This window comes from Lampetra planeri, chromosome 54 (assembly GCF_965212315.1).
Source record: "Lampetra planeri chromosome 54, kcLamPlan1.2.h2, whole genome shotgun sequence".
NCBI lineage: Eukaryota > Metazoa > Chordata > Hyperoartia > Petromyzontiformes > Petromyzontidae > Lampetra > Lampetra planeri.
In genome coordinates this window covers 3,088,962-3,116,922 of record NC_136160.1, presented here as the reverse complement: position 1 = coordinate 3,116,922, position 27,961 = coordinate 3,088,962, and the positions used below count along the sequence as shown (strand labels likewise).

Sequence of the window (27,961 nt, the reverse complement as noted above, 5' to 3'; positions counted from 1 at the left end):
GCCCGCCGCAGCCTATACGGGCGAGCTTTTTCTTTGCGGCGGGAACAACGGTCGTGACGAGGAGGCAGGCGCGCGTCGCGATTGGCTCTCGCGGCGGGTCAAGGGTTAAAGGCCCTCTTCGCCCCGCCCCCCGTCCCACCCGGTCCCCGCGGTGACAGGGCCGAGATGGCATCACGCGTGTTGGCCTACTGGTGCAGTGCGTCTATCGGTAATCATTCATTCGCAACGCCTTATCGATATATACCACCGCATTTGTGGGGGTTTGTTTTTAACTTTGCTTACAGTGCGTTTCGCCGACGAGGAGGTGGTGGTGGTGTTATTTGTAAGAAAGAGAGAGGTGGGGGTGGGTGGAGGAAACGCACCCATTGTGGTTTGTTTAACGGGGCCACAACGCTGCTGATGAGACTTAGAGAAGGCGAAACTTGGCCTGGCTTCACTGCTGCCCCCCACCACGTTATTTTGGGAAGGCGTAGAGGTTTGCGGACTGATTATAATGTTGTAACGCCTCCCCCCCCCCTAAACACACCTTCCACGTGGTGAAAGAAAAGCAATTCCTCGTATCCTTATTCAAATGTGTCCTTTATTATTTCTCATGATTTGTTTTGTGTATCTGCCCTCCCCCATACGGCAGTGTTGGCGTTCGTGACGGAGTCCGCGGCCTTTGCCCTCGAGCTTGGAGAATCGTGAGTCGTGCACCCAACACCACACACACACAGCAACGCTGTAGTAGCAAGCCAGAACGACATGGCCTGGGACAGAATGTTGGGTCCAAGTGCTGTTTGCGACCAGCACATATGAAGGGGCGGTTGTGTTAAACATCCCCGAGCGGGCGATGTTTACTGCACACCGCAAACCGGCTACTCGTTTGAGGCCGAGTCGACCTAGGGGAGGCCCACGGATCTGTTCGGATAATCGCCACTGATGGTGTTGGTGGCCGTGAGCGGGAATCGAACTGGGGATCGCCGTGTTCGTAGGGAAACTCGCTCACCGCAACAAGGGGACAGACCACTCGCATAGACCGCTCTGACTAGCTGCCTGGCCTCTGCGAATTCGCAAGATTTGTTCGTGAGAAGGACACTGGGTAGCCCTTTGAAGTAAAGCTTCACGTTCGTAGCATTGGCATGCTTCATCAGCACCCATTGCCTGCCCACCGCTGGATGATCGAATCTCTCCCACGCCCTCGGCAAATGGAACTCTTCTTCCCCATCCTTCCTCCCGTCTCCGCAAGATGTGCAGGCGGCGACGCCGGGGTTGGTGACCTCTATTGACCGTTCTCCTTGGCCATTTTCTCTCAGTGGTCTCGTACAATTGGGCCCGTCGGAACACGTCCGTCGAGCGACGTTGTATTGCACTCGCAGCGTACGCAAGCTGGGATGATGAGCGCACACGCACGAAATTCCGGGTCACTTCTCATCTCGGGCATGGGCAGTGGTTTTATTGGCGAGTGGTCGTTGCGCATGTAGAGGTGGACCTCGCAAAGGTACGAGCTGTGTGAGCGCCGTCCCTAACACAAAGCACTTTGCCTGACATAAAGTGCGGCAGAAATACTGTGCCGCCGTGTTAAAATACGCTTGGGGTGTGTGCATTGCATGGCCGTATTTCCATTTGTACAGCATGCAGTCTGCCTTTAGTGACAGTATTGCTCTGTAAAGGAATTTCTGTATTAACAGTTGTGTGTCATAAGCGCAGAGCTCTATATTATGTACACGAACAGCCCTTTGTCAATACGGCTTAGTGAAGGCAAAGTTTGTGGGAACATAAGTATGATACTACAGAGGATTTTACTCCGCTGCCCATAACGTTACTGGATAGTGTATATTTGTACACATTAATATTAAATGCCCCTTAAAGGGGTTATTATACAAAGTACTGTTATAGTTCTTAGGGTTGAGCTATATATTAAACTAGCGGGAAGTACCCGGCGTTGCTTAAATTACTTGCATACAATATACCTTTTTATATACAGTATGAAAGAACAGCTATACTGTAAGCAGGGGATAGGATAAGTAATTTGGAAGTTAGGAATAGAACATTGCATGAGGGCATTGTATGCATAGTCCAGAAGAGGAATTGCGATGTTGTGGGGCATGTTGTGCAGGATATATGAGGTCAAGTTATCGCCACTAGCAGTGGCTTCCAACACTCGGAAAGAAAGAGGACCTACACCGGGAGAGGTGGTATACAGATGCAATAACTGGACGTCAGATTACAGTTGCACAACAGTTTCAGGATCTGGAAGAATAAGGAAGTAAAAACAAGGAGGCATGGTATAGGCATCAACGACAGTGTCCATTATGATTTCTTTATTATAAAAAAAATTAGTTAACCGAATGTTTTCCTTAAACCTCTGGAGCGAATGGTTGGGGTTGCCATGGGTGGATGGTTGATTGAGGCCACTTGGGTATGATTGAGGTAGAAAGCCAAACTCAAGCAATTTTAGGATCGATAATTGGTTTTTTACCCTTCTATCTGGCAACAAAACTGACACCTTTTACAAGGAGTCATGTTTGCATAGACCACAATACCTGCAGTCATAATGCAAACAAAAACACAACTCTGATAATGTGCACTGTCCTTGAAGTTGATTGGTCCACACCCGAGACAGCTTTCCTTAGAGCCTAGTCTCACATGGGTTGGACCAGATGACGCCAAAAGGCGCACAACTCAAAGACAATGCACCATCAGAGTATGAGAGCTCGGTGTAAGCATTTACACCATTGGAACCTCATTTGCCAGTAAAAATATGATAATAGGTGTCAGTTTTGTTGCCAGATAGAAGGGTAAAAAACCAATTATCATATTTTTACTGGCAAATGAGGTTCCAATGGTGTAAATTTTAGGATCCTTAGAATTCAGCATGGACGATTGAGAACCACTGGCTCTGATCACAGGAGAGTACAATTCGTCTTCTTTTTAGCATCGATGTACAATGTGTTACTACCACTTGCTGGCTAAGCTTGCTGGCCTAATTTAGTTGATGCTAGGTGCATAACATAGTGAATAGTCAAGTGAGATTTTCTCATGAAGAAATATGGCATTCCTACAATTGCCCCAGCAATGCATCATATCATGGTAAAAACATTGATTTGGAACTGACTGCACAGATTTTCCCGCACCTCCGATTAGCACGGTTGGCTACATGCGGTGCGAAATAAGTTCAACGTACATACATTTTCTTGGTTCTTTCGGTAAAGTCTGTCAAGAAGACAGTCTGAATCCCGACAGACCTGTTCTTCTCCTGAGGACGGCTGCTTGCGTTGTGGCCGAAACGTCGTGAGAATTATTTTGTCATGTTTTATTTTTATTATTTTATTATTTCCATTCTACGTGACTTTACCGAAAGAACCAAGAAGATGAATCCCTGCAGTCACGAAAGCTTTAAATCGAAATCCTACATACATTGTTAGCACAAGATGGAAATTGTCAGTCTGAGGGGAACTCCTCCAAGATGCCAGTTGACATACCTGCAAGAAGCAATCCTCAACAGTGATCACCAATAGCTGGGGTTTTTATTGCACTTGATGTCATTGAAAATACCCGCGTCCTGCCTTGAAACATCTTCGTGATGTAAATTGTTCAGCTTGAGAACATGCTTTTTAGTCTTGAGAAAGGGAAAATATATCAGAAAATGATTTCTGAATTCAAGGTTAAGTAATTGTAATTTGTATTTATTTTATTCTCTCCAGATTTGCGGAGCACAAAAATGACGGCGTGTGGTTGGTTGACGTAAGTATCATCTCATTTACACACACGCTGTCATTTCAAAGTCCTCTTGATGTTCCAGGACACATTAGAGAGCACAATCAATACCAGTGAGACATGCGTCCACGTTCATGTCTTGACAAAGCACAGCGTTCATATCTGCATTGTTTTAAATTGTTTTGAGAATCTCGTTCTGAAATAATTGTATGAAATGTAGCATTGACTATTGTTGTGCTTCGATGCTTCCATGGACTTCCGCACTGCATCACAGGCACAGTGTGTATTACGTACCACTTATTAAAATCGAATAACCCAAGGTGTTATTGTACGTGCTTCGGCAATGTCACCTGGGCATTGGACCCCTTCCACCATATTCAGTCCACAGGAGGTGCTAATAACACTCACTCCAGTCCATTACATTAAGGGCTGGAGGTGGGGGTTTAGTGTTTCCTGGTGTGAAGTGCTTATTCTAATGTGTGACTTGACACAGGTTTCTTTTTTTGTATGTACGTACGTACGTATGTTGAACTTCTTTCGCACCGTATGTAACCAACCATGCTAATCAGAGATGTGTGGGGGGGAGGGGAGGACCGTATAACTATACACACAAAACATGTTCTAAATAAATTAGTTTTCAATCTGGATGACTTAAAAGTGCACAGCAGCCGATGTCAACTGCCATCGACATTGTTTTGATAAAGGGAAAAGGAGCAACCGTGCAATAGCAGCTCCACCTGACTGCTGGGAGAAGGGCCTCCAATACACAGAAGTTTAGAGAGCCTCTCTGGATGGTATTTGGCCTACGCTTCCATGCCAGGCAGATATCTTTGAGGAGGTAGGAATAACTACACTTTACCTCCACCGCACGCAACCTGCTGGTGGCACTACCTGAGGTTTAACCTTTTTCTACCTCTGCCACTGGATGGACAGAGGTGAGGAGAAGATTTAAGGAACTTGCCCTTTGGTTCAACTGCCACGCCAGGAGATCGAACCTACGACCTCTTGATTGCATGTCAAGTGTGCTAACAATTGCACCAGGACAGCATACCATACGTGAAAGTACAAAGTGTTATTATTACTACTATAGGTGTATGTGGAGTAGTGTGCACCTGGAAACCGGAGAACACTTTGCTAAAATAAAGAAAACAGCAACCAGTTATGTGTTGGGTTTTAAAACTCATTTCATAAGATCTGCTTTTTGTGTTTAGTTTGTTGTCCTTCCCCACACCTACGATTATCATGGTTGGCTACGTGCGGTGCATAAGAAGCTGAATATATATTAATCGTTCCTTAATGGAACATAAGATGAGATTCATAAGATAGGACAGGACTCAGAAGGATGAGCTTTGGGGGATTGGATGATGAGCACTGTGGATTGTTGTACCAGATGCTGCTTAATTAATTCCCATTGGTGCATAGCTTGCACTGTAAGGGATTAAGCCATGGCTGGATAATGTAATCCATGTAGCTAATTTTCCATAACTTTTTGGGTATATATAAATACAGTGGCACACCTATGCGAGGGTTAATAAAATCTTTGGAATCTCTGTCGTATATTTTATCGAGTAAAGTTTAGACAATTTCTTTTTTAAACAAGCTATTGTCTTGGCAAGGCATTGACACATTGGTCAGCTGTTTATAAATATGGGAAGCGGTTGGTTATCGTTCCAATCACTTCATTATGATCTCAAGAAACGAGGTTAATTTTTATACAATGGATATTCTAAGTGGTACATGGTATCTGGACCTGCCATGGGCCTCCCCTAGGTTTACTTGGTCTTAACTAAGTATTTGGTGTGGTATGTAAGCATCATAAGAAGGCAGACAGGCATCTAGACAGGGTCCTGTCCACACCACAACTTGTGTGCCTCCTTCTTGGTTCTTTCGGTAAAGTCACGTAGAAGGAAAATAAAAAATAAAAATAAAAAAATTATTCTCACGACGTTTCGGCCACAACGCAAGCAGCCGTCTTCAGGTGGAGAACAGGTCTGTCGAGAAGGCACCTGAAGACGGCTGCTTGCGTTGTGGCCGAAACGTCGTGAGAATTATTTTATTGTTTTATTTTTATTATTTTATTATTTTCCTTCTACGTGACTTTACCGAAAGAACCAAGAAGATGAATCCCTGCAGTCACGAAAGCTTTAAATCGAAATTTTACTTGTGTGCCATTCCAGCCTTAGCAGGTGCTAGCTAAAACAACACTTGCCCCGAATATTCAATAAGGCTAAATAGGGCTCTTTGTTTTTTGTGTGTGTGTGACCGTAAATATTTCTGTTTTTGGCGTCGTGTGATGATAGTTCTATGCACCGTGGTGCGGCCACTGCAAGAAGCTGGAGCCGGTCTGGAACGAGGTGGCCCAAGAGATGAAGGCATCGGGCTCTCCCGTCCGCGTTGGAAAACTGGATGCCACTGCACATTCTGGTATTCCTGCGCGTCCAGACCTGCTGCTGTGTGAAACGTTTGACGTGGAAAATAAGACAGAATCATCATCGGAATCTTTATTTATCCAGAATATCTATTTATCCTGGAGGAATCTGACGAGCCGTGAAGCTCTTTTTTCACGCATGTCCAGTACTTTTCACAGATGTCCAGTTCAATCTTAATTTTGGAGCTTTCGTGACTGCAGGAATTATTCTTTGGTTCTTTCGGTTAAGTCACGTCTAAAAATAAAATAATAAATTAAAATAATAGCGACGTTTCGATTGCAACACATGCAATCATCATCAGGCATAAAAGAAATAGCAATAAAAATCTAACTAGAAAACTATAGACAGACATACAAGCAGACAGACATCACAAGGACACACAGAGAGAGGACGCATATCGGCACAGAGAGAGGGGTCGTTTCTGTGACGGTCCCTTAAATATAGAGAGGGGGGGGCGGGGACGGAGAGAGGGAGGGGGCAGAGAAAATTAGCATATCAATGAGTGGACGGCAACGTGTTGCTGCTGCGCAAGTAAGATGACGACGTGGCACGGCACACAAGCTTGAAAATTAGGAGAAAGGCACACTAAAATTAAATAACCTCGCAAAATATCGAAATGTGATGTAATGCAACACAGAGAGAAAGATGTCCAGTTCATATTTTTTGTGTCTTGGGAGGCAACGCTCATTTCTCATGAGCAGTTGCTGCCGCGGTGTAATGGTTGGTAAACTGGACTTCCAATCCAAAGGTCGCCAGTTCAATACCCATGCACAGAATTGGAGACAATGTGCAAGTTTATTAGACCCCCCCCCCTCTGCCCACTTCTCTCCACGCAGCAGTATAAATGGTTGATCGGTAGGCCGAGCGTGGTGGTATAAAGTGTGGGTACTCCCACTTTTTAGGAAGTCGCCCATCGTTGTTGCATGGAGAGACCGGCCTCAATCGTAAGTACGTGGAATTTTCTCCACTGGCTCTGGGCCATGGGGGCTAGTGCTTGTTTGAGCTAAAATAAAATGTTACTTGGCTTGCTATATTCATATATGAGACAATAGTAGGTATTCATATTCTTGGTTCTTTCGGTAAAGTCGCGTAGAAGGGAAATAACAAAGAACCAAGAATATGAATCCCTGCAGTCACGAAAGGTTTAAATCGATATAGTAGGTATGTTGAACTTCTTTCGCACCGTACGTAGCCAACCATGTTAATTGGAGGTAGAGTCTAAATGCGGTATGTTATGTTATAAGGTCGGTGTCATCAGAAAGCATGCATATTTTCTTTTCTTGGTTCTTTCGGTAAAGTCACGTAGAAGGGAAATAATAAAATAATACAAATATTAAACAATACAAATTCTCACGACGTTTCGACTGCAACAAATATAAAACAATAAAAATTCTCACGACGTTTCGACTGCAACACAAGCAATCATCATCAGGTGAAATCATCATCACACCTCATGATGATTGCTTGTGTTGCAGTCGGAAACGTCGTGATCATTTTTATTGTTTTATATTGGTATTATTTTATTATTTCCCTTCTACATGACTTTACCGAAAGAACCAAGAATATGAATCCTTGCATTCACGAAAGCTTTCAATCAAAATATTTTCTTTTATCGCCAGATTTGTCCTGTTTGCTCTTGTTCTCACCTCCGATTAGCACGGTTGGCTACGTACGGTGCAAAGAAGTTCAACATGCATATGTACAACTAAGGGTCCAATCATTGGCTCATCAAATTACTTGGAACAGTGATGATAATTTTCGCCCGTGACTTACGCAATGCGACTTAAACATGCACATGTTTGCCTGTTTATGCAGCGCAGTGTCATCTAAGAAAAAAATGAACTCCCTCGTGATGCTCTCTTAATATTTGTGTCCTCTAAAACTGAACTATTTAGTGGAAATATGAACTGTGAATAAATGTGCGCATTTTTGCCATTCCGTAGGTATCGCTACGGAGTACGGCGTCCGTGGATACCCAACAATAAAACTGTGAGTCTGTCGTGCACTGTCGTGTTTCGGTGGATTGTGCAGTGTTCTGTTTCAACGAGGGATCATTAAATTGAAACCCATTACGATGTGGCAGGATTTGGGTCGCAGATGGCCCCAGGTTAATTTTCCCGTGGTCTTAGACCAGGGGTGGGAAACCTATGGATTGCGACTTCGCCTGCGAATAGCACGGTGGGCTCCGTGCGGTGCGAAAGAAGTTCGGCAAACTTATATACGTACAGCTGGTGGCAACAAGAGGTTTACGACTTCGAAACGTTTCAAGTTTGTAAGTTTACTTTGTGTAAAAAGGTGAGAACTCGGGAGACCAGGATAATTGTCGTTCGCCAGAGTGAGAGAGCGACCTGTTTAACACGTAGGCTTTCGCGACCAATATTATTCATAATCAACGTTTTTGGGTTAGATCGCGTTATTTATAAATGTGTCGTAACCCTCCACCACCCGACACGTTGACAAAAGGCAAATAGTTCACTGCTTTAGCTATTTTTGAGTAGCACGACGTTTCGCTGGTAATTGCATCCAGCATCATCGGGCAATTCGCCAGAATGGTGAGGCTCTGCTCTGGCTCCCGGTCTTAAATAGAGCAGCAGCAGGGTGACGTCATCATTTAACTCATCAGGTGCAACCTGGCTTACCAACATGACAAAAGCAGAACAAATAAATGACGTTAATGAAGCAAAATAGAAATAGGAGTAAAAAAGAATAATTAATTAATCACTGCAAGAATTCTTACCCTACACCTCCGATTAGCATGGTTGGCTACGTACAGTCATACCTCGGTATACGACCGCTTTGGAGGTACCGCTGTACGATGCGAAATAAGTTCAACATACATCTTAATCGAGTACACGAGAGCAATTAACTCGACCAGTTTTAGCGCAGTCATTCACTTCCGTCAACGCAAGGGCACGCAACTTGCAGTGGCAGGAGTGACTGAGCTGTGTGTGTGTGTGTTAATGTGTGATTCATTAAAGTTATTTAAAAGTCATATTCAACCCTCGGTATAAGGAAAAGGTTTCCCCACCTATGCCTTAGGCCACAGGGCCTGCACGGACACGAAGTGGTATTTGCATATTTTTGGATAACAAGATGTTCATTTTCTTGGTGAGCACAACCCACATAAACCGCATCGAAAGCTTTTCCTGTGCAGTAGTTTATTCAATGCAATTAATACGTTCAAACCGTGCATTGCATTAAAATATATTCACACGATGCATGTATACACACTATTGAAGGGCCACGCTGGCGAGTTGTTTTTTCTGCTGCCAAATGCAGCATTTTCATTGTTTGTCTTCAATTTACATCGGGGGTTCAGTTTAGCATGAGCCTCTGGCACGCATAACGGTGTTACTTCTGTCGTTTAGAATTAAGGGGGACCTGTCGTACAACTACAAGGGGCCGCGGACCAAGGATGAGATCATCGCGTTTGCCAACCGCGTGGCCGGGTGAGTGTGACCACAACTTCCCCGCACCTCCGATTAGCACGGTTGGCTACGCACGGTGCGAAAGAAGTTCAACATACATACGTGCGTACAACCATGCAGACCTCCTATTCGTTCTTCAGGAACGTTACATCCAAAGTCAGGGTTCGATAAGTCACGGTGTCTCCTTGCAGGCGATGCACGTCTGAATGTGCAGTGGCAATTGCACATTCTTGTGATTTGGGTCAGTATATGCATGGAGAAGCTACAGATAACAGTAAACCCATTCCTGCGGAGGGAGCTGGTAGGAACGTTGGGTTGCTCGGTCAATGGCCAGGGTCAACGGCGGCGTGGTGTATTCCGCAAATATGCCCGACTGTGAGGGCGGGCACAAGCCGGCGTGAGTAGGTTAAACGTTGAGTTTTATAAGGGCATCACGGGGTGACCAGCCCCTCCCCACCCCCGACCCAGCCCCTCCCCACCCTCCCCACCCAGCCCCACCCTCCCCACCCAGCCCCTCCCCACTCAGCCCCTCCCCACCCAGCCCCTCCCTGCACGACGGACGGACACAATAATCCCCTGTGGGCTGGTGTAACCTGGCGGTTCCTACCAGTATAATGTCCCTTATCCAGAGCATAGGAGTGGTAGGGGTACACAGGCAGGGATAGGACTCGGAGGCGGTACGTGACAATCATAACGGTTGGAATCACTGCTGTCTGCGGTGTGCCGTGTGCTGTGTGTTCGTGTAGGCCGGCCATGCGCCACCTCTCCACGCCAGCGCTCTTCGCTCACACACAGAGCCGGCATGACATCTTCTTCCTCTACGTGGGTGGAGACTCCAAGCTCAAGGTAAATCATAAGACTCCTAACTGAAGGTAAATCGTAGACTCCTATCTGAAAGTGAACCGTAAGACTCCAAACTCAAGGTGAATCGTAAGACTCCAAACTCAAGGGTCAATTGCATCACACTTGCATGGAGCTACAGACATAGAGTGTGACGGTACAGTGGATCTTCTCTCGTAATTTATCTCTCAATCCTGACACTGAAGGTAACACTAAGATCAGCAATTCATACGTGTGTATGATGATCTTGAACTTCAAATGCAGATGATGTTTACGGGATGTGAATCGCCGTTGCCGTGGCGTACCGCAATGTACTGCGCGATGTCCTTCGGTGACCGTGATGAGCTCCGTCGGAGACCCACGCAATCGACGGGGGTTCCCTAGCCGCTTATTCTCCAGCGTAGCTCCACGGCAAGAGTTGAAGCGACGTCAAAATCCCCATCTGATTTGCCGGCTGCATGACAACCCTGGCAATGCCATGCCAGGGCTAAGGGAGAGGACGCACGCGGGGATTGCGTTGCTGTGACAACGCGATTCCTTCGTGAGATTTTAATGTTTCCCACTCGCTTTTTCCGCAGTCCAGCACACAGGAGAGATGCGACGTGGGTCTTCATTGTGATGTTTTTTTAAATTATATTTTTTGGGTCGCGGCACGTCGCAGCTCGGGGCGATGGACTTGGCCAAACCTGGCAGGGCATTTGCTGCTTGTCGCAGAGGTTAGCGGATTCTAACCGCCACGGCCACCCCTGGTTAATAGCCGGGGGTGCGGTAAATAAACAAATTCGCGCCATCTGCTTCTTGGTGGGCGTTAAAGATCTTGTAGGGCATGTGTGCCGGCGTCGCGGTCCAAATGAGAGCGTGACGGTTGAGGGGCGCGTGACAGGTTTTGTTTTTCCTTTCCTGTTGCTGTACGCCCCCCTGTACCGTACCGGTTCCATTGTTGATGTGCGCTGATACCCACTTTATTGGGAGCGATATTGGCACGTAAAATAAAGATTGATTGAAATGTGCCAAGTTTGATACATTTTCGCAAATGTATTAATTGGGAATAACCACATTCTTGGACCTCCGATGAGCACGGTTGGCTAGATACTGTGCAAAAGAAGTTCGACATACATGGATAGCATCGTTGGCTACGTACAGTGACAAAGAATGTCTACATACATACAAATAGCAACATCGCCCCCCTACTGTGAAGCTACTGCGTGCGATACTCATCCGTGAAACATAGCGCCTTGTATATATATTTGTGCTGTATGTTGAACTTCTTTGCCACCGTACGTAGCTAACCGTGCTAATCGGAGGTGCAGTATTGAGTCTATGGGCAGTGTTGAGTCTATGAGCAGTAGGTACATTTATGCTGGATATAAAATTTATTTCTCACCGTACGTAGACAACCGTGTTAATCGGAAGTGCGTGAAAAGGTGCCTTCACGATAACCTTGTGCTGTCAGAATAGCGCAAACACAAACGTGTGCTCATGATTTGACGTGTACGTTTAGATTGGAAACTCAACGTTATTTGAGCCGGGCGGGTCACTCGAGCAAACTCTGTAAGTTGGCAGGCTGCATTCTTACGAACAATAGCGCTGTCTTGTAACCTGTCACTGCAAGACCCATGTGAGCTACCCTGGGGCTATGTTTTACAACCACTGAGTAAACTTAGGGTTAAACGTTTCCTATTCGTTGTGTGCGTGACCCCGGTTTCTTTAACTTCATTGCTGCGAAGAGGCATTCTGACGTTTCGATCTGGTGTATTTTTACAAACGCATTATGTATATTCTCCGTTCTATTACATTTTTTGTTCCCTGTAACTTGAAAAAAAATATTATAAAAGGGCAGGAGGAGATGAGTTTCTGGTGCTTCAAGTTTACACTTCAACTGGTTTGTCCTGCAGTGGAAATTTACATATTTGATCGTATCTTGTATGAAACGTATTATTTTACGGCTATCACCATTATTCTGTTATGATGGGGTTTCCTCATCACATACAGATGTTATATATTGTTGGCATTAGAGCCAATGGTGCGGATGTGGGGACCGAACTTCACGTATGGTTCCCAGAGGCAGACTTTGCATCCGTGAGCGGTTGGTCACAATACCGTGCCGATGAGTTCTAATTAGAATGAAAATTGGTCCACAGTTGTCCATCACTGCATCACTGTTGCAGTCATTCGGTAACATATTCGAACATTTATTTTGACCGTGATCTGAGACAAAAGGTCCACAATGCACATCTTCATGATATGCCGAATGGTCTTTTTGCACTTGCGCGCACAAACGACTGTGCTTATTTGTACGCATATTTATCCGTCTCATTTAAAACCTGCGGTTTATCGGGCCTGCACTGCTTTTTCTGTTTACGATGTTTCTTCTTTTTTACTCGTAATCCACACACATCCGATGCGGCGTAGTGAGTGGCGCATTTGCCCCGTGCGGTGTCGTTGTCTGCGTGCAGGAAAGCTTCACACAGGTGGCGCTGGAGATGGTTGTGAATGCGTACTTCTTCTCCACGCCGGAGGAAGTGCTCCCCACGGTAAGCGTCGCCCCCCCCCCCACACCCGTCCGCATCCTGCTGCCGAGGCTACGCCGTCATCTTGTTGCGAGTGATGGCGACAGGTTCGGAAGCTGAATGCCAATGTTGACGTCTGCCAACCACAAGAGAGGGCTTCAGGAGAGAGAGAGAGTTCGTGTCGTTGTGCTCTTCCTCCTCCACAGTGACGAGATGTTAACTACCTCGCTCGGTATACACGAGGTCGTGGGTTCGGTCCCGACCCTGACGATGTCTGTATATTTGGAGTTGGCATGTCTCTCCCCATGGTCGCGTGGATTTTTCTCCGGGCCATCCGGTTTTTCACTTCACATTTAGAAACATGCGTTTAAGAGCATATGGCTGCTATACATCTCCACATGACAAGCGACTTTGTTAAGTTATCATCTGTGGCCAGGTCGCTTCTGAATAAAGAACCATATATCTCAGTGGGCCTTACCTTGTAAAATACTAAATTGTTTAGTTTATAGTTTCACTACATGGTGCACAATTTTGGTTGCATGGCCACAGTCACGCTACTGTGGCTTTGTCTCCAATTTTCCATTTATGAAGGCGACGTGCGCATTGGCCTGTTGATGTTTCGGCGATGGGGGGGTAGACCAGGATCGGTTCGGTTCAGATATCACTTGAGACTTACGTATGTATGTTGAACTTCTTTCACACCATGCGTCGCCAACCGTGCCAATGTGAGTCGTGGTAGGGAATACAATTGGTGGCGCTGGGTTCCCAGCGCAGCCCGCTAACCACTGCGTTGCCACTCCAACACGGGTACCTGTAACGCGGCCTAAACAACTTATGGGTTGAATGGTTCACTGAATTGTCACGATTCAGGGTCGTGTATAATTCAAGAATCGAGTCTTGTTCAACATTGATCGGTCGCTCTTCTCATGTCCGCAGGGGTAATGTGTGCCTATTGCATTCAACGTATACGAAGGGAAACTCCAGCGCGGCGGCAGCAGCAGCAGCAGCAGCAGCATCGCCAAATAATGTTTACTATTCCGAGCTAGCATTTTCCTTAACTTTTGATGACTCGGTGAGACTTTCGCCGGGTAAATACTGTACGTGAAAGTAAGTTGGTACCATGCATGCTCTTATTGCACGCGCTTATGCCTACGGGATGGCATTCCGCTTCGGGGGCGTTGACGCGCACGCCGCTGACGCGCCGTTTCTCTCGCGTGTGCAGAATGTGCACATTCACGAGGCGCCTGCTGCCTTGGTATTCAAGGATGCAACGTATTACGAGTATGATGGTGAGTAAAAACGCCCCTGATATACGAAGACAACGTTCCCCCGTATATACTTTATTTAACAGACTGTTAGGGCAGTGCTACTGGTGAGCACCTAATGAAGGCCGGCACGGCACACGAGGGGGTGGGTGGCCAGCACCACGCCCGGCCGCCTTTGTCTCCCTAGCGGCGATGTTTACACACCGCACCAAGGGACTCATTTGATGTTGAGTTGACCTAGGGGAGGCCCAGGACTGGTTGAGATAATCGTCACCGGTGTTGGCCGCGGGCGGGAATCAAACTCTGATCACCGGGTTCGTAGCGCAGGGTGCTAACCGCTGCACTACACACACGCCGACACCTAATGACGGGTGCAATGGCCCAGCAGCAGCGCGTTTGCCGCTTGACGCCGAGGAGGTTCACGGATCGGATCAAGCGGCCGCCCTGATTAATACCGGGGGTTGTATTTACAAAACAAATACACGCCATCTGCTTGGCAGTGGACGTTAAAGATGCCGTGACGTCATTCACAAGAGTCGGCTGTTGTGTGCCGGTGTCATTGTCCGAATTTGCCTAAAAGAAATTACTGAATTGGAACCCTGAAAAAGAGTAATGAGACTCAGAGGCTTTCCTGGGTAAACAAGCATAATGTACAAAAATGTTGGAAGATACTATGTTGCCATGAAATCGTTTTTCACGGTACGATGCAATATTAAAAGTAATATTACGATGTATAAGACCGAAACAGGAGGTTTTATTCACAAATCTGGCTGTCGCCTGATGAGGTTGGTTGTAATTATCAGCGATACGTCGTACTCGAATTGTAAATGTTGTGGATTCACTCTCCAACACACTGATGTGCTGAACTAGTCACGAATTGGCATGTTTTTTTTTACATAACAAACCTTACTAATTGGCTGTGTCGGGCGGTGGGGGGTTTAACTACACATTTGTATTTACGCGATCTAACCCAAAAAACCTCCTATGGATAATATTGATCACGAAAGCCTCCTAAGTTATCGTAATATCTTGAAAATGCTGTTAACTCCGAACGATCCCTGAGATTGTGGCGTACGTGAATGCTCGGCCTAGTCATCTCGAGTAGCCCGAACGAGAGCGTGGCGCAACTTTAGGCGTGCATCGCTTTGCACGCACGGTTCAGCGGTCGGTTGGTGGTCGTGCGTCTCGTTGCCGGTGCCTAGAGTCCGACGACGGTGACCTGGCGACGTGGGTGCGGAGGGAACGCTTCCCCACGTTCCAGGCCATCGACGGCTACGCCATGTACGCCATCTCCGACACAGGTGAAGCATGGGCCTGCCCGCACGCGCGCGTGCGTGCTGTGCTGTGCGCCCCGCACGCTCCTCTAATTAGCACGGTTGGCTACGTATGGTGCGAAAGAAGTTCAACATATAGTAATAGGTTTTTACCCTTTCAACTGGTACAAAAACTGACACCTTTATACAAGGCATCATGTTTGCAATAACACAAGTAGTCAAAATGCAAGCAAAAAGAAACAACTCTGATGATGATAATGATGATATTATCATCATCAGAGTTGTTTCTTTTTGTTTGCATTTTGACTACTTGTGTTGTGGTTATTGCAAACATGATGCCTTGTATAAAGGTGTCAGTTTTTGTACCAGTTAAAAGGGTAAAAACCTATTACTATATTTTGCCACTGGTAAAGGAGATGTCTCAAAGTTCAACATACATACTTACGTATACCTGGGTGGGTTTTTTCCAGATGCTTCAGTTTCCTCTCATTCGTATAAAAGCTCAATAATTGGCCGATAACTCCTTCATATTTAGAGGATCGCAGAGCTTTGGGAGGGGGGGGGGGTGGAATTTGGTGCTGGCTAGCAAAAGGTGGTTGTTGTCTCTCTTGTTTGTGGTTTCTTGTACCCGAGTCACTCTCTCTCTCTTCGAGAGCGAGCGAATTCTGTGCAGCGTCTTAACGAGTAAAAGAAAATCAAATCGTATTTATAACTACTTGTCATTTGCTTCTGCACGTGTGCAAGTCGGTGTGTGCATTCTTGTTCAGGCGTGCGAGCGTGCACGGGTTCAGTTAGCAACCCCTTATCAACGCCTACCTTATCAGAGACCAATTCAGACCTTACTGGTCACGCCGTGACCCTTATAAATCTCAACGTTCATCCTACAAAGTCCCATCACAAGGGAGAAATGCAAACAAATACGAGAAAAACATGTTTTTGTTGTTGCCCGTATTGAAACGGCTGTACGCCGTATGGACCCGAAAGCTCAATTTCCCTGTACAAGAATACGGGGTAAAATTGTATGGGTAGACAGCTGTGCCGCTATAACATCAGCTTAACTGTGTATGCGACCAATAAACTTTGATTACAAACAAAGGAGAACCATGCGTTGCGTTGTGGAGATGTGGATATTAAAGGGCGACAACACCCCCCATTCGCCACTAAGTGACCGGTGACGTCACCACGGCACCTGTGCCAGGCTAGATGCATGTTAATGCCACCGAAAGCACCGTTATGAACACTTTGCCTGTTCGCGTCATCTCTCTCTCTCTGTCTGTCTTGCACAGGCAAGTTGGTGGTCCTGGCGATCGTTGACCCAATGAGCACCGAAGAAAATCACAGCAGGTGAAGTCCCACTGTGCTTTGACTTCACTCGGACTATTCATTAACGCGGCCTTTGAGAACGTTCAATCTAGATCTTACGTTCACCTTTGCAGGCTCGCCCCCGGGATGCAGTTGCATTTATTGTATGCCACGTGAATGATTGTATTGCATAGTGCCGTGCGGCACATGGGTTTGGCTCATTCCCTGTAAGCTTGTGGTGTTTAGGTTGTGCTGGTGCTGTGACCTTAATTAGCTGAGTAAGTTGTGCTTGGGCCTGGTTAGAAGAAAGTTATGGTGGTGTCGTATGAGACGGGGAAGACGAAGCATCCAGATGGTAATTGTCCTCGTGGTTAACATGAGCAGTAGGGGGGTTGTGTGATTGATTTTACGAGAGGAAGGAACCGCAGTGCCGGTAGTGTATCGGCAATAGGCGGTCAGGCCATGTGGCTGCACCGCCAATTAGCACGGTTGGCTACGTACGGAGCAAAACAAGTTCTCCATACATACGAGGGCGTGTGCACGCGTGTGTGCGGGGAGCAGTGGTGTGGTGGCTAGCGTGTGCTGCGTTATGAGTTCGATCCCGCTCACAGCCAACCCCTGTGACAAATAACTCAAGCAGTCCTAGGCCTCCCCTGGGTCAACTCATCCTCAAATGAGTAACTGGTGTGATGTGTAAATATCACCACAAGGGAGACAAAGGCGGCTGGGCTTCATGCTGACCACCCATCCCCTCGTGTGCCTTGCCGGTTTTCATGTGCTCGCTCACAGCACTTGCCCGAACAGCCTGTTAAAGCTTCGTGGGGGATCATTGTCTTTGTTTTGCAGGCTCAAAAAGCTGGTGGAAGATGTTGCGCATGAATACCGGGAGCATTTCCATCGGTAACATTGCACGCATGGACACATCACCAGCACAGTCATTCATGTACCACGGCTGCGAGACCGCCCAGATCACCGCTACTACTTCACCACTACAGTCGAATAATACCTGCCACTGTCCGAAGTCTAAGCTGGCTTAAACACATTCCTGCGGAGGGAGCTGGTAGGAACGTTGAGTTGCTTGGCCAATGGCCAGAGTCAACGGCGGCGTGGTGTATTCTGCAAATATGCCCGACTGTGAGGGCGGGCACAAGCCGGCGTGAGTAGGTTAAACGTTGAGTTTTATAAGGGCACCACGGGGTGACCAGCCCCTCCCCACCCAGCCCCACCCCTCCCACCCCCCACCCAGCCCCACCCACCCCACCCAGCACCTCCTCACCCTCCTCACCTAGTCCCTCCCCACCCTCCCCACCCAGCCCCTCCCCGCCCTCCCCTCCCCACCCAGCCCCACCCTCCCCACCCAGCCCCTCCCCACCCTCCCCTCCCCACCCAGCCCCTCCCTCTCCACACAGCCCCTCCCTGCACAAGAATCCGCTGTGGGCTGGTGTAACCAGGAGGTTCCTACCAGCATTATCACTGATCTGTCGAGTTTGACAGCCAATACACAACGGCAGGATCCTGTTTTATCAAAGTGACTGTCATTATGTCGAAACGAGTATGACTGTGCAAATGAAGGAAATAGCTCAGGGTACCTAATATGTATGTTTGCATGTATGTTGACCTTCTTTCGCACTGTACAAAGCCAACCGTGCTAATAGGAGGTGTGGGGGAAAGACAACAAACTAAACACAAAGAGCAGTTTATCACGGTTGACTTCATACAAAAAACTAAGACAAAGCTCCCCCGTATAGCCTGTAACAGACTGTTGGGGCAAGTGCTGTTAGCGAGCACCTATGAAAGCCAGCACGGCACACGAGGGGGTGGGTGGCCAGCACCACGCCCGGCCGCCTTTTGTCTCCCCAGTGGCGATGTTTACACAACCGCACCAGGTACTCATTTGAGGCTGAGTTGACCCAGGGGAGACCCAGGACCAGTTCAAATATTCACCACTGGCGTTGGCCGTGAGAGTGAATTGAACTCGGGTCGCTGGGTTCGTAGCGCAGTGCACTAACTGCTACACTACCGCTCCCCATTACATACACATACACACATGCCCTGAGCTATTTAAATCGGTCCCACAATTGCGTGCACAGGTCTCGTCATTTGCAAGACGCACACACACACACAGAAGTGGATGTGAAACGCCAAAGCACCTGCGAAGGTTACGATTCACGTGTGTGGCTGTGGTACTCCCTCCTCCCTCCCCCCGCAGGGATTTCCAGTTTGGATACGTGGACGGGGCAGAGGGCTACATGAACAACCTTCTGATGAGGTGAGCCAACCCAAACTGCATCCCGTAGCATTGGCATAGGCTTTTTACTTTGACCCTTTTCTAGCAGTAAAACAGGGGTGGTGTTGAGATGCTCAAACACAAATAGACACCACATCATTAGACCTCCTTTGCCAGTATCAAAATATAATAGGGTTTTTCCCCTTTTTTTCTGGCAACAAAACTGAAACCTTTTTTTACGAGGAATCGTGTGTGCATTAACCACAATACTTGTGGTCAAAATGCAAACAAAAAACACACTGATAATATATGCATTGTCCTTGAAACTGATTGGTCCACACCAGAGACAGCTTTCTTAAGAGAGCCTATTTTGGCATCAAGTCTGCGTTAACCACACTACCTGTGGCTAAAACAAGCAAACAAACATGCTCTCATAGTGCATGCATTGTCCTTAAAACTGATTGGCCTGCACCAGAGACAGCTTTCTTGATGGCCTAGTCTCACCGGTGTTAGACCAGAGAACGCCAAAAGGCGTGACCAGTACAGGTATTCCTCTACTTACGATGGAGATGCGTTACGACGACCCCATCGTAAGTCGAAAATATCGTAAGTCGAAGATGGCCTCGCCTACCCCAGGAGTCTTCAAGAATGGTGATAATTTAGCAAAACAGAGCAATTTACAGTACCGTACTGTATAAACTATATAATGTGTGTATTTACTAATTAATATACTGTGTTGCACAGTAAAATGTAAAGTAAAAAAAAACAAGGTAAATTCTTAGCCTACCTATATGAACTGCAATTTAATGGAAAGTTTTTTCAGGAAACAATCCTATCTGCTATAAAAAAAACTTTTGACATGCATTGAACGTATTGTATCGTGGTAACCCTAAAATGAAATCGCTAAAGCTACGTATCATGCATGCATTGAACGTATCGTAACGTATCATATTGTACTGTACTCACCACGATTTGTACCTCGTACGCTGCTGCGTTTGCCTGCCGCGCGAAATTTAAAATATTTTACAATTTTGTCGTTTGGCTATCGCCATCGTAAGATCGAAATATCGTAAGTCGGACCATCGTAACTCGGGGACTATCTGTACAAAGGCAATGCAAGTTTCAAAGTATGAATGGCTTGGGTTGAGCAGTTCTATCTATGGGGCCTTTTTCCCAGTATCAAAATAATGAAAAAATAACAATGGGCTTTACCCTTTCTGGCATAATTTTTGATACTAGTATCGCGCGCTTTCAGATGCGCTTCTGCGGCCGTCTGGAATGCTCTTCCTTCTAATATTAGGAAGCCGCCACTGGAGCTATGGAACTTTTTAGTTCAAGATTGATAACTCATTTCTTTAAAACTGCGTTTTGTGTTTCGTTTGTTGTCCTCCCCCCCCGCTCCTCCGATTAGCACGGTTGCCTACATACGGTGCGAAAGATGTTCAACATACATACATACTTATTGCCACTCCTAGCGGTGATGCCACGCAGAGCGTGACATTCCCTGCGTACCTCTGTTGCAGTGACGTTGAGGCCCCCAGCCTCCTGGTTTTCAACACATCGAGCCAGGAGTACTACCTGCCCACTGAGCCGCTGCTCTCCAATCAGGACCTGCTCAGCTTCATCAACAACATCCTGGACGGCTCCGTGCCCGTGAGTAGCAAATCCACGTGCGTGGCGACGCGTCCTTGTGTCGTGCAGCTGAAAAATGTAAAGTTTGGTAAACGCGGGCACTACTTGGGTCGGTTTTTTTTCACCAAATATACGTGGTAACTGCCTTCAGTAATCATATTAAGCATTATGGCATCTCAATGATGATATGGCTTTGTGTGTACGTGTGTGTGCGGTGGCGAAATTGTTAGCGCGCTGCGCTACGAAACCAGCAACCCGAGTTCGATCCCTGCTCACTACCAATAACAGTGGTGAATATTTGAACTGGTCCTGGGCCTCCCCTAGGTCGACTCAGCCTCAAATGAGTACCTGGTGCGGTGTGTAAACATCGCCACTGGGGAGACAAAGGTGGCCGGGCGAGGTGCTGGCCACCCACCCCCTCGTGTACTGTACCAGCCTTCATAGGTTACTCACTAACAGCACTTTACCCAATAGCCTCTTAAGGCTATATGGGGGATCTTTGTCTTTGTGTCTTTATACTCTCTTTGCATGAATGCATATTTAACCTCTGCTTGTACCAGGCCCATGGAGGGGATGGCCTCGGCCAGAAGATTAAGAGAATGCTGTTTGAGCTGAAGGCCACAATCACTGTGAGTGTATTAAGCAGCATTCCATATGCGCACGCACGCACACACACACACACAGCACATGTGTACTGAGCGACTTCCGCGGCACGTCGTGTAGAGGGTACTTCTTTTATTTCTCACACTGGGCACAACACAGGCCAACACTTATTCTTCTTCACACTGAGTACAACACTCTATTAACATCTCTCCTGGCTACACACAGCCGATCACTCGGCGTGGTCCCATCGCCCTCACTCGGCCACGCCGCTGACTGGCGGCATGACGATGATGACGATGGAAACCCCGCAGGAGATCTTCCACGTGACCGGACGACGGAGAGAGATGTCAGTGAGCAGCGACGTAGCCAGGACCCAAGAATCCACACATGAACCCCGAGCCCCAGGTCCGCTCCCCCTTATATCCCCCCAGGCGTGCCTAGGATCCGCCTCCGGCCACGCCCTCTCGTGGAACCTTCGAGCAGGTTCCCAGAGCATCTCGGCTAACCCCCCACCTGTTACCTTTGCCCCAGATGCACCTCCTTCTCTGATTGGATGTTACTTTAAACTTGCCCGTACCCGTGCTTGCCTTTCCCAGCCAGCAGGTGTCACCATGTCATTACACATGTTTCCAGCGGTCACCTGTGTTCGACGTGAGTGTGTGTGTGTGTGTGGACTTGAAAGTGACGTTGTTTGGTCTCATCCCAAACCGCCTGCGCATCATAGGGGGCTCCCCTTCATCATCTCCAGTTTGTACGAGTCGATGCTCGCTTGTATGAGAGCGCAGCCAAAGTTGTGGAGAGCCAGAGGGAACCCAGATATTTTACACCGCCTACCCCCCCCTCTCTCTCGCCTCCGATTAGCACGGTTGGCTACGCACGGTGCGAAAAAAGTTCAACATGCGTACATACCAATGCACTGCCGTCCTAGGTCCCAGCAGTTTTTTGTCCCAGTTTAAATCATGTTTGAGATGCAGCATTGGCAAGTGATGCTTAATATTTAAATCCAGTTATGCAGTACATTTCAATAACATGTATTGTTGTGTCCGATTATTTGTACAGTAAAACCTTGGATTGTGAGCATAAATCGTTCCGGAAACGTGTTTGTAATCCAAAGCACTCGTATATCAAAGCACTCGTAATATCAGTTGTGATCACGTGACGCTCGGCAGACAAAGCGTATACCGTACGTACTACAGTACTCGTATTGCAAGACCTCGCTCGTTTATCAAATTAATATTTATTTAAAAATTTTGCTCATCTTGCAAAACACTCGCAGACCAAGTTACTCGCAATCCAAGGTTTTACTGTATATATTGGGGGTCGGTTTACTAAGACAGGCATTGGAGTGGGCACCCAAATGTTGGTGACCGAGAGGGAAGATGTCAAATCGGCCACAAAACTCCCCGAGCCTGGCACGTGTGTTGTGGTGATGGCACCACTACTTAGCGGTGAATGGTGGTTGCTGTTCTTCTGTGAAGCCTGTTACAGTAGTTTTGTGCAATACCCGACAGACATCGCCGCCTGGGTTTTTTGATTCCCTGTCGCAGATGACATATCGGCGCCATGTCGTATCTGAGCCTACATTGAGCCTCCCCGCTAGGTTGGCTTAACGGTAAATGAGGACCTGGTTTAGGGTGGGGAACTTCAACACTAGGTATGCAAAGACAGCAAGTGTGCTACTTAGACCAGCCACCCCGCCCCCCACGCACTATGGCAAACTTAATAGGGCACCGCCAGTGGTGAGATTTAAACTACCTCGCCTGGTATACAGGAATTTGTGGGTTCGATCCAGAACCTGACAATGCCTGTATATTTTGAGTTTGCATGTCTCTCTCCCCGTGGCCACGTGGATATTTATACTCTTAGGTTTTTTCGGTCAAGTCACGTAGGTAAAAAATAAATAAATAAAATAATAATAAATGAAAATAACTAAATTAAATCACTTGGATGTTTCTCCGGGTCGTCTGGTTTTTCCTTCCATATTTTTAGAAACGCACGTTTAGAGTTTTTGTCTGCAATACATTTTCACGTGAAAAAGCCACTTCGTTGAGCTATCATTTGTGGCCAAGTCGTGTCTCAAAGAAAGCTATGCAGCTCAGTGATCCTTACCTGGTAAAATAAGAAATATTTTACTTACTAATAATTATCTTTGTTTACCAAATAATGCCCCATTGATTCTTAGGACTTATTTTGGGGAATATCCCACATTGTGATGTTTGTCCAATTCCATTAATTCGCATTTGGCATGTGGGAGCAAACTCGCATACATGAGGGCTAACACTCAAGCACAGATTGAAGATGGACCGATAGATCGATTGTTAGATAGATCCATTGTTATCCTGCCATCTCCTCATCACCTGCTATCCCTCACCTACAACACCGCATATATTTCACGGCACTTTCCCATCCACGTGTTAACCGGGCTCGGCTCTGCTCTGCTTCTGAAGTATGACAAGATTGGGCACATTCAGGGCATTGTTCAACTGTAATGGTTCAATTTTAATAATTACATCTTAATGTGCACTTTCATTTATGGGCTGTGTGTTGTCTTGGTGTGATCTGGAACAGTTTTTGTTTCGTTTTGCTGCCTTGCCCAAGATTACATTTGGTGTTTGCATTGTTTGTTGGTGATGTTGTAACCTTCTGACCCGCCCCCCTCTACTGGACATCTTGTGAACAAAAAGGCTTCGTAGCTCATCGGCTTCTTCCAGTCTCAATAAAGATTCTGATTCGAAAGTAGCTGCCCCCTTCCAATCCACGGTGCGCAAGCGGCAGTGTGCGAGGTGGGCGCGGGGAGATTTTTTTTGTCCCGGTCTTTTCTCATCCCCTTCCCAAACACACGCCACGCCCCCTGTCCGCCCCGTGTGTGCCGGCGCGTCGTCTCTCGCAGTCCGTGTTCAGGGCGTCCCCGCTGCTGGCCTGCGTCCTCTTCGGCCTGCCACTCGGGGTCATCAGCACCATGTGCTACTGGATGTGGACGGCAGACGGCGACTACGACGAGGCGGGGGCAGGAGGCGCGGGGGGCCAGCGCAGGGCGCTTGCCGCGGACGATGACTCGAGCGACGAGAGCGGAGAGGATGAGCCCCGGGAGGAGGCAGTGCAGGAGGGGGTACGGGAGGAGGAGGAGGAGGAGGGGGAGGCGACGAGCAAGGCCGGCGCCGATGAGAGCGACGAGGCCGAACCCGAGAAGCCGGCCGTCGAGAAAAAGACCGACTGACGTTTGCACAAAACTTTGAATCTCATCCGCTCATGTTAAATTCCAGTCTAAGATGAATTTCACCCCCCCACTCCCGCTCCCTCCCTCCTCGCCTGGGAAACGTGCAGGGACAAGAATAGAAACACATGCTAACATATATAATGATCGTGTTGTTCAGGTAAACCGACGTGGGAGAAACCACACCGCTAGCTTACCGACGACACAGCGACCGACGGCCACTGCGCATCGTGGGCACGCCATCGTACGAGGGTGACGTGTGTTTCTCCTCCGGCGTTTAACAGCCTGGACTGTAATGCATTGTTTTGTGTTCTTTGATATGAACTTTTATTTCTGTAGGGCATGCTTGAGTGCTAGGATGTGGGGGGGGGGAGTGTTGGATAACATTGGTCAAGATGGTTGGATAATTCCTGTGGATAGTGTTGCTACAAGTGGGTGGTCAAAAGATATCTTGAAAAGTAGTGAAATAGTTGGACCAACTTATGTTAGGCATCAATGTGAGCAGTTGCTATATTGGGAATAACTGTGAGTGTACGTGGCTTAAATATTTCATTCTCAGAACGTTTTTGACTACCTAGCCGCGCTCTTGAGCTGCATTTTGTTTCTTGGAAGTTGAACAGGGGATTCTTCATCACACTGTAACACATTGGCAACGGGTGAGGTTTCAATTAGTAAATGCAAAATTGGATCACCATTTCCAGAATCTATAAGCGGGACTAGTCAAATGGGCTCCTGCCAAACTTTTGTTCATTAAAAATGTAATTTAAATGGAATACTTGTCAAAACAACTTGCTCATTTTGTGCACGCACTTGTATTGTGCTCGTGTGTTTACAAGAAATGACAAGTGGGAAAGCTTTATAATTCTAGATTTGAAGCTTTCGTGACTGCAAGGATTCATATTCTTGGGTTTTTTCGGTAAAGTCACGTCGGTAAAAAATTATGTGACGGTTCCACCTGAAGACGGAAGCTTGTGTTGCCTCTGAAACGTCGCGATTTTTTATTTTACTTTTATTAATTTTAATTTTTTACCTACGTGACTTTACCGAAAAAACCCAAGAATATGAAGCTTTGTAATGTTATAAACATGGGGCAGCTCCTTTGATCTGGTCTTGTTCCACGTACCCACGGAAGTCGTCTCGTGAACCCTCCTTGCAGACTGACTGCCTTCCTTTGGAGGAGCGTTAATGATTTGGCCATTTCATCTTTAACCACTCAAAAGTGAAATGCTGACCAACCTTTCCGGTTATCTTCTACTTCCCTCTTGCCATCTCGCCCAAGTTCTATATATGCAGGGTGCTTCAAAAAATGTTAACACTGATATGGGACTATCGTTTTTAATGGAAAAATGACGGATAATACACTGTAACATGATAACAAATGTGATGTTAATTTCTTCAAAAAGTCAGTCGCCCACTTCGCCATCATTGTCAACGCGTGCCTGGCATCTTCACCAGAGCCCGGAGGCGAAACATTTTTCGCGGTATTGTGGCAAATTCTCAGAAGTGTAAAAACATTTTTAAACACTCTGTATTTACACAAACTTGCTGGAAACGTATATCCAGCAGTTGCAATACTTTAGCAATTCACTCGCAAGGATGTCACCGCCCAAATGCTGTCGGAATACGATTTTGTGAAATCATGACCGAAACAACCCCTGGTTTGGTCCAAGAAAAGCCAAAGCAGTGTTTAATTTAACCAGGCGGAGTGCCCTTACGATGTTTTACCTTGTGAAAAGGAAAGGCCTGGGTGTGATCATTATAGTTTGTGGGAGACGTTAACTTTTTCTACGCAAAATATTGAACTTTTTTTTTAGATTGGGGCAAATGAGGTGGTGGCGATGGTGCTTGCGTGGTGATGAAAGATATAACGGACTTGACGGCAGGATGGGGTTAGCCTTGGCGCAGTTCCGTGCTGCTGTGCCAATCCGTTTCTCAACGCGATTACGAACTTTTTACACTGGCACTCTGCTTCAAATCTACCGCGGCACCTCAACATGTACCACTAATTATGTATACCATTGACACGTAATGAGAGATGGTATAATTTGCTATTTTTTGTTTAATGTTCATTTCATGTTTTGACCACTTTTGCATTGTTAGGCCCTTACAGCCTCTGCAATGAAAAACATCTAATAAAAAATAACTCTCCCAAAGTTTCAAAAACTGATGAGTGTTGTGCCTGACCTCGGCAGCTCGGTGAGCACAAAGGGAGCCTCTCCTGTGCCCAGTGTGGCACAGTCTAATAAGAAGGTCACTTAAATTGTAAAAACTAACTTTTCTTTTACCAGTTTAAGGCCCACTTAGCTTTGCAGATTTTTTTCAGAAGCGACCCATGGTCATCATTAAATGACAGCTCAACGTAAGTGTCTTATCATCGTGTGGAAACTTATTGCAGCCAAATACTCTTAAACACACGTTGATTCTAAATGTGGACAGAGAAGCCGGAGGGCCCGGAGAAAAAAAAATCCACCCGACCACAGGGAGAAAGACACGCGAACTCGAAATCTACAGCTGGCATCGGGGTCGGTGTTTGTACCCAGGCGAGGGAGTTAACATCTCTGCCACAGCGGCGCTCTTACTTACTCGGCCGGGCAGAGCTGAAGAACAATTCACGGACTCAATTGGCACGCGGGCGTGTGTGTATGTACACGTACAGTGGTACCCTGGAGATCGAACTTAATTCGTTCCAGGTCATTCGAACATCGCTTTGTTCGAACGCCGAAATTAATTTTCCCCATAAGAATGTAATGTAAATGACATTAATTGGTTTCCAGACTCAAGAAATCTCTCATAAAGCATTTTTACACGAAGTTTACAGTAAAATCATATAAAAAAAAAGAAACAATAAATAAATGAATAAACATGGAATAAATTAAATAAATTAACATTGAACTTCACTTTACCTGTAGTAAGGAGAGTTGATGGCTTGAGTGGAAGGTGGTGAGGAGGAGGTAGGTGGTGGTGTTATTGTTTGGAAGGGGAGTCCCCTTTGTCTGGGCAAGCGTCATGCACGCTGGGCCATACGCGTCTCAGCCGTACAGCTCCTTTCAAGATTGCCCGTTCGACCTCCGAATTTCGTTCGGTTTCCGGGGCAAAAAAAAAAAAACCGTTCGGAAATATCGTTCGAACACCGATTTGTTCGAGTTCTGGTGCGTTCGATCTCCGAGGTTCTACTGTACGTTGAATTTCTCTCGCACCGTACCTCGCCCATGGTGCTCATCAGAAGCTGCGAATGAGTTCCACGAAACGAACACTCGTCCCTCGAGGGTGTTTTCGGCGCATCTTCGCGTGCGTCGTGAATTCACGCGGTCCGAACAAAAAACGGCTGCTTGCCATAGATTGCTGATCGCGTATTCAATGGCTGAGAGATGCCGAGTCAATGGGCTTTGGAACACTGCCACTGCTCAACGCGCATGAGCGCGCACCCGCTGTAGGTGTTTGTTTATGTGAGTTCTCACGCACTCCCACGCAGTTTGTTTTGTGTGTGTATAAATGTTCCTTCACGTTGCGTTATGGTGGTGTGTTTATAATGCATGTG

At 46.9% G+C, this 27,961-nt stretch overlaps 1 protein-coding gene across 2 annotated transcripts; it reads left to right on the top strand.

The window, feature by feature from the left end:
- Window positions 1-90: 90 nt before the first annotated feature.
- Window positions 91-25,196, top strand: LOC144735262 (protein disulfide-isomerase TMX3-like). Of its 2 annotated transcripts, none has more exons than XM_078617768.1 (16): window positions 91-208; window positions 632-683; window positions 3,687-3,726; window positions 6,000-6,123; window positions 8,072-8,117; window positions 9,497-9,577; window positions 10,303-10,402; window positions 12,853-12,930; window positions 14,129-14,195; window positions 15,374-15,472; window positions 16,732-16,789; window positions 17,594-17,647; window positions 18,957-19,016; window positions 20,498-20,627; window positions 21,167-21,235; window positions 24,100-25,196. In XM_078617768.1, the coding sequence occupies exons 1-16, from the start codon at window positions 166-168 to the stop codon at window positions 24,424-24,426; spliced, it is 1,428 nt and encodes a 475-aa protein (XP_078473894.1). In that variant the 5' UTR covers window positions 91-165; the 3' UTR covers window positions 24,427-25,196. The 2 variants fall into 2 exon arrangements, with proteins under 2 accessions (XP_078473894.1, XP_078473895.1); XM_078617769.1 differs by lacking the exon at window positions 24,100-25,196 and adding an exon at window positions 21,435-21,593 and having other exon boundaries at window positions 92-208.
- Window positions 25,197-27,961: the final 2,765 nt, after the last annotated feature.